This window comes from Etheostoma cragini, chromosome 12 (genome assembly GCF_013103735.1).
Source record: "Etheostoma cragini isolate CJK2018 chromosome 12, CSU_Ecrag_1.0, whole genome shotgun sequence".
Lineage (NCBI taxonomy): Eukaryota > Metazoa > Chordata > Actinopteri > Perciformes > Percidae > Etheostoma > Etheostoma cragini.
The window spans coordinates 7,364,586-7,374,064 of NC_048418.1; the positions used below are offsets into that span (position 1 = coordinate 7,364,586).

Consider the following 9,479-nt stretch of genomic DNA (forward strand, 5'->3'; position numbering starts at 1 on the left):
TTCTCTATTCCTAAACTGTTCTAATCTCACTGTTGGGTCCCATAAATCATTCAGGTCTGGACAGTAATTTCCTGCAAATGCAAATCATATTTGCTCAAGAGGCATTTTTCAGCATACTGTGGAGCCAGAAATGCTGCAAATATTAATCCATGTGTGAAGAGAAGGATCAACACTATCCCTGTTATTTCTTTGATGTCCATTCTGTTTCATTTTCATTTTTGGTTGATATGATTGATGATATGATATGATATGACTTTATTATTGTAGGGCTGCAAAAAAAAGTAGTTTTGATTAATCCAGAGTTTTTTCTTGTGTTTGGCCTGCGGTATTTCAGAAAATAGTTAACCATTCCCAAGTGCCTAAGGTGACTTCCTCATATATTTAATTTACTATGATAAACCAAACATTACATTTTGTAATATACAATAATACAGACTATTTTGTTGTTGCTGTGCCCTATCATATTTAATTTTTCTTCTGAAATCCTAAATACCAGAAAGAATTTTATAATTTTACTCCCACTTGTTTTTTTATTCAAAAAGCAAGAGAAAGCTGTGTTGGCTGAGTCACCCGATCCTCCCTCTTCCTCTTGTTGTTTCACATTTATGCAATTTCCTCTCAGCTTCTAACCTTTGCCCCCATGTAACTAACTCCTGTAATACGCTTGTTGATGAGAACCAAAATAGGTAAACACTGATTATTTTATCAATGTTCACCTGTCTGTCTTTGCATTTTCTTTCTCAGTGCACTCCCATTGTCGGCCATGGATTTGTGTTGGACAAGTACAAGTGCCAGTGCAGGAGAGGATTCTTCCACCCAAGCCGAGTGGCGCTCAACGGCTTTAAAAGTAGGTTACAAAGCCCTCTGTGATATAAAAATATATATTGCAGTGAGCTGTCAGATCAAAAGTTAGAATTTTTCAAAAGCAAACTTTTGGGATTCATGAAAAAAACTGAAAACATCATTTTGTTTCAGCTGACAGCCACACATTTTGTTTGAAAGTCTTCTTATGTCTTTGAATGGGTATCCTGGGGCCTGTGAGGTTATGAAACCTCAAGCTTCAGTCAAAGGATTTTGACTGTTCTTATTGTGAAAAGGTTTACTATGTTTTTCTTCTGAGCTCTGGTGGCAGCCACAGGTGGCTTTTGAATCCCAGACCTGTTGGATTATAGGGTGGCTGTGTAGACAGAGAACACGCGTTGGCGGAATAAACTTGAATAAAGGATTAGTCACACTTTAATTGACTGTTCAATAAGCCCTGCAACCCTAAGTTACTGTTGCTATGCCTGTCAAACTTTCACACAGCACCTTATGATTTACCATTTGAAATTCTTAGTCATTTTTTAAACAAAGGCTCTTTGATTTCATTCAGAACTAAACAAAAGCCAACAACCATGGATTAGGTCGGCGGAAATGACAAATGTCGCTAGCAGATTTTGTCAGATGCAGCTAGCGTAAGCTAATGCTAATGCTATAGCTCCAGCTGAACCCTGTAGACATGGAAATGAAGCAGCAGCATTGGTAATGTATCACAGGGTAAAGCTATTTATCCTGTGTATTATAGGATATATAATGTCATGAATAAAAATGTAATGGGGGATGACACGCAGCAAAGGGCCAAAGTTTGGATTCGAACCCGGGCCACCGCAAAGAACTCAGCCTTACTGCTCTCACTGGGTGAGCAAGAGGTCGCTCCGTATGCTTTACTTTTAACAGTATGCTTCACTTGTACAAAATAATTTGATTTGATGATGAGAAACAACCAGTAACACTAAGCTGGTTTGGTCAGAGTTACTACAGAAATGTAATGTAAACCTCCCCAAACCAAATAAAGAGTAGGACAAGCCCGATAATGCTAAATTACTCTTATCTCTGGTATGTTGGAGGTTGGATGCCCCAGTCCTGCAGGTTTTATTCTAACGTAACCCTCAACCCCACAAAATAATGTATAAAATGCCCTTTGCCTTTGGAAGTAACACTTGGTTATACTGTAAGCTAGTTAGCTGGACATGCTGATATTACTAATCCATTCCTTACACTTTTTCCTTTTGTATTTTTGGTTTTGTAAAGGCCAACTACAAAAAAAACTATCACTCTAATTTCTGTAAAGCCCCATGCACATCTTTGTGTGTGAGGACATCCAAAGCTTACGGTTGCTAAGCTTTGATTAGACAATTGCAGCTCGAGAGAGGGTTTTAGTGGATGGTCATTGACATTGTCCGTCCTAAAGATTGGGCAATCACTCTCATATTTCCTATATTTCCCTTTTTTGATACAGGCATGACTGACACAATGAAAATGGGCTGAACACTTACAAATCTGAACATGTACACACAATTTGGCTTTTCCCCGCAGATGGTTCTCCTTTCACCCTTGGATTTCAAGTATATCCATAACTTTACCTCCCTCCTCGTGCTTTGGATTTGAATGCCAGTATTCTGACACCTTGACTGAAAGTGCTGCATCCTCGGGCAGAAGGCTTGGCCCTGATGAGCGAGATAATCAAGCAACTGCGGTGGTTTTCATCACTGACTCAAACAATACAGCACCCCGAGGGGGATGATATGCTAAACTGGAGGTTTATTGTAATGCAGCATGATGAGGCCTGCCATCAAACGGCTCAGTCTGTGAAGAGACTCATCTTCCTAATCCCATACCCCGTCATTAAAAATCACTGCGGCTCAGATTGGGTCGCGGTAGCTGGCGACCCTAATTTCCCCTCCTGGAACTTAACTGTTATTCCTCATGCATCCAAGAAAAGAGACCAGACTGGAAACAGATATTGTATTGTTCCCTAGCAACAGGCCAAAAGGACTGATGTCAAAGCCGAGAAAGGATGGACGGAGAAAAACACAGCCTGCTATAACAAATAAATGATTCTGGAAAGGTGCAATAGAACCTCATGAAACATGACATTTGATTTGAATGTGACAATGACACTTTTTACTGGTGATTGATAATTTGTAGATAGATAGATAGAAAGATAGATAGATAGATAGATAGATAGATAGATAGATAGATAGATAGATAGATAGATAGATAGATAGATAGATAGATAGATAGATTGATTGACTGATACAAGTTCATGATCTTAAAAGACAATTTGGATCATAAACCAAAATGTATATGACACTAAAACCATTAGTGGGCCTCTTTATCAGCTGTCCCTGACTGAAACTCAAACTTAAAAACACAAACTGTTGAACGTCTGATTCAAATTCCTTAAACAGCCATAAAACATAGGAACAGTGTGAGCTGTCTCACATCAAAACAAGTCTTTTCCTCTTTCTGAGGTTCCCTGCAGAACTATCCGCCACCTTCCACTACTTTGCACAATGACTTGGATGCTGGGGCTTAAGCTTATTCTCCACTCTGACCTATCTTCTTGTAATGTTGATGTCAGTGTTTTTTCTACTTTTTATTTTGGTTTGTTTTCATTTCACTTTTGATGTTGCTTGGAAACCTGTAAGGTAGAAAGGCATGCTGTTGACCTTAGAATACTAACTAATCTGTTCTTTTTGTCCATAATCTTTTCCCATTCTCTTCTGAGTTAGGGTTATTTGAAATCCTCGAGCTAAGTGTAGCCCACAGAGTATACATGAAAAGATAAAAAACAAGCACCTAACACAAGCCCTAACCCTAACATAAGTGTACATGATTCATTTGAAATTGAGAAGATTGTGGAACTACAGTTACAAACAGAAAAAGGATCAAAACAGAAACACAATTTAGCAGCTTCAACAACAAGCAATAACTGAAAACAAATCCCCTCCCAATAGATAATCTGATGGAGATGCTGCCTGCTAATAAAAACTGACAGACAAACAGAGAGGTGGGGCATCACTGAACATCAGGCCACACACTAAATATGGAAAACTGAGTCCAGAAATTACAATTTAACAGGGTTTCTCTTTCTCTGTTTCGGTTCTTTCCCTCTATTCTCTTTCCAATCATTGGGACAATGATTTGTCCCTCAAAAGTAAAAAAATAAAACAAATACATTATTAAGATATGCACAGATCTGAACAAAAACTAAAACAATCAAATGCAATGTAATAATATATGGCTGTTGGCTAAAACATGGTACTCAATATTCATACATTTCAGTTTCATTTATCTCAAAAATGCGTGCAAAGTGGGCCAAGGGAGCTTTTCAGATTTTTCTCAACAGCTTTGAAATGTAATGGACTTGTTTTATTCTGCTAACCTCCCGCTCTCTCTCCTCTATTGATTTCCACCCAGAACCACAGCTTTTTATCAAGACTTAGTTTAGACTTTTTGTATTCTATTTTGAAGATGAGGTCCTGATAAAAAAAAAAAGATGTGTCATTATTTGACTAATTCCAGTACACGATTAAAATGTAATGTTAAAATGTTATGTTGTTTTGCTAATTTGACTATATTTAGCTACTAAACTTGTAGATACATGTATGCGGCGAATAAATGGCAGCAGAAAACAATTTATTGCAGAAAAGGAAGCAGACTTACTTCCAAGCTTTGAGTATGAAACACATCTGTTATAAAACAGATTATGGATACAAATACAGATATTGTTTCTAAGATAAACAAATACAGATAGTAGCTTTGTGCTAACAACATCCTGGCACCAATTCACATTGTGAATATCAGTGAAAGGCATGAATACCAGAGAAGATAAACAGCTTAACTGCGATTTACAGCAAAAAGGCAAGATACACTTTTAAAAGTTATTATGTTTTCACGGTCACCTCCTTCCCTTCTTTTCTAAACCCTTACGTAAACACAGTAAGGCCAAATGGAAAAACAAAACCACTTTGTAGGATTTCTTACATCAGTGACTGCGTCATTGCTTGATAAATTGTCTTCAAGGTCTGTTATTATGTCAATAAATGTGATTCGTGTTGTTTGATCATTACCGGAGGACGTTCTGTACATTCTCTTGCAATCAAGCTCCACTGAAGCGCTGTACAAATTTAGCACAATGTTTGCATACTGTATGAGCTCTGGGACCTACAAAGGAATCACACGCTTATCAAGCATCATTTTAAAGAAGAGCTGCATCATGCGTGTGCATGCATACGTGCTTGTGCGCACGTGTATATGCGTGTGTGGTAAAAATGGAGGATTTGGACTAAAGATTTACTCCAAATACTGCAACAGTAGACATGTTGCCGAATGGAGATTACATTTTTGGCATTGTCTGCCCTTTCTTTGTATTTTATTGACAAAACATAATTTGGCTCCAAAGGCGCTTTAACAGAACACAGTCAGTCATGCGAATGTGAACAATCTTAAATTAGATGTTCAAAAAAATAATCTAGGGACATATTTGATAAACCACATCCACGTGTGCCACATGCTGGTTTAACAACAGTGATGCAGACCCGAGGGATGAAGGAGAGCGGTGTCACAGTATTTTATCCTCCTCCCCTTTCTTAATCCCTCATCTGCCTAATTAAAGGCTGTATTCTTGTAATTATCACCTCCAAGGCTTTGTGATTGATTGGATTGATGTTTTGTACTCCTTCAAATTGATTAACTGAGTATTTAATGAGAAGGCAGTGTGTGACAGCTAAACCAAATTAATTGTATTGATAATCCTTGAAAACACTATACCAGATCCATGTCCTGAGTTGTGATGAGTCTTTCATCTCTAAGAAGAGTACACATTCTTGAGCTCTGCAGTAACATACAGTATGAAAATTTATACCCAACATTTAGAACTTTGTGAACTGAAGTGCTCTTACATCCTCAGGTAAGGAGCATGGCTCCAGTAGAGACGAGACCTCTGATGTGTCCAGTAAGTGCCTGCCGTGCCATGACGGCTGCCCCTACTGCCGGGACGACACGCCCTGCCTGGCGCAGGAGGATGGTGCTCTGCGACTCTCTGTGGCCTCCTTCCATGCTCTGTGCATGGTACTGGACCTGGCCAGCATGGTGGTGGTCTACCACTTCAGGAGGAAGAAGGTGAGTGGACACAGAGCCACTGTGGAGGAGTGTTGGAGGCAATGAAAATGTTCTCTACTTATCAGGACCTCAAAGCTACAGTTGGTAACTTTCGTAAAAAAATAACTTTTTGTCATATTTGCTAAAACTGTTATCCTGACAGTATAAGATAAATAATCTGTGAAAACGTCTTCCTCTTGGTGGTGCTCCTGATGGAGTGAGGAAAACAACCAATCTGAGCCAAGGAGTCTATTACGCAGTGACAAGGACTGCTCGTGAACTGCGGTCGAACTGTAAAACTAGGCAGCACTGATCAATTAGAATCAAGATAATGTCACTGCAATGCCTGTGTCAATTCTGAAATATAATTCTGTCAGGATATAGTGGCAGTTATATCCTGTAAAAAACTAATTTCATAAAAGTCACCTAGTGCAGCTTTGAGGTTTACTAATCAGGAGTGGTACTACTGAGCCTGGATAAATCGTTATATAATGTCTTCTGTGGCTTTGGAAAGAGTTTAAAGTCTAGATATTTCATCAAGAATTATTTTAGATTGGAGACAGTTTTGTAACAGAAAGTCTGTGTTTGAAAATTGTCGGTGTAGAGTTTGAAAGACTGGGAATCTACCACGTTAAGATGATATAAAAGTACTGTCACATTATACAGACACCGTCCACCTTTGTTCAACATTGACCATGCAAAGGTACACAGCCTGCCATTAAAAACATTTATGAGCCATGTTTAGAAATATGAAGGTCATTATTCCTTTCCATTAGTACAACATTACATTATCTGAATACGTTTTGTAATGGCTTTGCTCAATTTTTATTTAATAAACAAATTATAACCATGACATAATTTTTTTGGGGGGGAGGGCCGACAAAAGGGCAATTTTATGCATTCTGCATTATAGGAATTATAAGACTCAACTTTAGAGCATGACCCATGCTAAGGACTAAAAGTCAGAAAATCTTATCCTGTGCTGAGGAAGATTTTATGTCAGGTGAGACAGTGCTTAAAAAGTGCCACAAGCTGTTCCCAACAATCCAACATCCAACATATTGTACTAAATTTATACACAAATGAAAGGCAAACAATTCCTCCATGCCATAGCTCACACAGTAACTGGTAAAATTAGACAAGTTTCAGCAGTTTTATTTCACACAGTGTTGCCCTCAAACAAAGGGCTCCATGGATTTAACGCTTGCACTCGATTTCAATAAGTTAGAGGAGGTACTCTGATAAGTAAATGTTAATTTGCTTTCCATCTGTGTTTGAAAATATATGTAATTTCATACTAAATTCATTTTACTGGGCCAAATTAAAAGACAATCCATTGCTTTATTGTTTTTTCTTAACGAACATTGAACTAATTAACACTATTGCCTCAATTTGAATCGACATAGATTTGCAGCAAATTTGTTGCATAATATCCCCTCTGATAATAGCATAAAGTGAAATAATTATGAGATCCTCACGGTGTAAGTTAATTACAACCACTCCTTAGGCAAAGTTGAGTTGAATCTTTCCCAGTTTGCTATTTATAGACATTTGTGTTGTCAAAATCTCACACATTTCTTCAGTTCACAAGAAATGTCCCTGGAGTCCTTTGAATTTACATTAAAACTTAATTTTATTTTTTTACTCCGACCCAGAAAAGGTGCTGTTGTCACTTACATTTTTGTTTCAGGGAAAGAAAAATTGTTAGCAAACATACATTTAACTCCTCTTTGGGTTTGTTTGCTTTGAAAGAGGCAATTATTTATTATTTGCTTTTGCCTGCAATATGCAAAGAAGCTGGAGCTACAAATCTTCATAACACTCCATTCAAACAAACAGGATTTGATGCAATACTTTTGACATGTTCGCCATGTTTTCCATGTTCACCATGTGCCAACTCACTGAGATGAGCAAACACCTTTAATTGATAACTTGTTATAGGGTTATATTTTTCAACCCCTCTTAGCACACAAAGCCACGTATACTGTACATCACATTTTTCCTTTCAGTGATTGATTGATTGATGTTTTTGGTTATTGTTTCTCTTTCCCCTTAACAGAGCATCCGCACATCGGGTCTTATTCTGCTGGAAGCCATCTTGTTTGGGGCTTTACTGCTCTATTTCCCAGTAAGTCTGCATTCTGATCTTAAATTGCACCCACAATTTACTCAAGCAGTCTGTCACTCCTTTGATTTTTGCTTTGCTCATTTTAAAGTTATAATGCTTAAGCTGTGCTAATTTACAGCAGCAACACCAGTGGTTACTGGTGGTAACATTGACTTTGCTTAAATACTGCAGCTCCCAGAATTCCAAAAGTAACCACATTTTGTAGACATATTTTGCAAGGAACGATTGCTGTCAGCGTTAACCACAGAAACAAAAACAATACGATTCCTGTGGTGGCTTCACAACAAAAGCCGCCCGTGTTTCAACAATTCAGTGGTTTAAAAATGAGGCGGCAGCAGAAGGACATGCTGGCTCTGCATTAACAGTAACTTAATATAGCTCTGTTATGGCCTTAGGAGAGATATAACAGGACAGCTGGATTACATATGTACTGTTTCCAGTCAATCCCTTCTGAATGTGAAGGCAATTTGAATCCAGTTTGGTAACAGTTGAATCTGCCGCTAACAATGACAACTACTATAGAAAGGTAATTACATAATATAAGAATCAGAATCAGCTTTATTTGCCAGGCATGAGGACACATACGAGGAATTTAGCTTTATATCATATTGCTCACAATGCGCTTACTCATACAAAAACAAACAACAAAACAAAGACTATATACACGCTATAAACAGAAACAATGTAGACAGGTTGAAGCAATAGTGCAATGAAGAGTGCAAAGTATGCAGGAGCAAATTATAATTATGATAGTTATTATTATTTGATTATGGAGCATAGTGAAAAGGGCACTGGAATAAATGTTATTATGTTTATTATATAAGTATTATTTTACAAAATGAACAGTATAAACAGTTCTGAACTGGAGAATGCAAATGATGAATAAATATGAGTGGAACCAGTAAATAGATGCTGATTAGAGACAGTTTGGCTGCGTTATTGCAAAGATTTGAACCTGACACTGGGAGTAAGAAGTCAGCTGTTCATCAGACTGATGGTTTGTGGAAAAAACTCTTCCTGAGTCTGTTGGTTTTGGCGTACGGTGCTCTGTAGCGCCTACCAGAGGGGAGAAGCTGGAACAGGTTGTGTCTGTGGTGAGTTGGGTCTGCAGTGATGTTTCCTGCCGTTTTCTGACTCTGGAAGTGTAAAAGTCATGAATCGAGGGCAGCTCCAAACCAGACAGTGATGGACGTACAGAGGACAGACTGGAAGATGGCTGTGTAGAAGTGGATCAGCAGAACTTAGGCAGAGCTGAGCTGACGCAGGAAGTACATCCTGGCCTTTTGCTGCTGGGCCTTTTTGATGATGGTGAAACTGTTGGGCTCCCACTTTAGGTCCTGGGATGTACTGGAATCCAGAAACTTGAAGGATTCCACAGCAGACACAGGGCTGCTGAGTTTGGTGAACAGTGGGGGGGGGGGGGGGG

The 9,479-nt window shown here is 38.5% G+C and overlaps 1 protein-coding gene across 1 annotated transcript in view; it reads left to right on the forward strand.

The window, feature by feature from the left end:
- LOC117954496 (probable G-protein coupled receptor 158) overlaps positions 1-9,479 on the forward strand; it is a 51,759-nt gene that overhangs the window by 18,874 nt on the left and 23,406 nt on the right. The window contains exons 3-5 of the mRNA XM_034888341.1: positions 745-847; positions 5,735-5,946; positions 7,985-8,053. Of these exons, the coding sequence (XP_034744232.1) occupies positions 745-847; positions 5,735-5,946; positions 7,985-8,053 (384 nt within the window). The remainder of the gene's footprint in view (positions 1-744; positions 848-5,734; positions 5,947-7,984; positions 8,054-9,479) is intronic.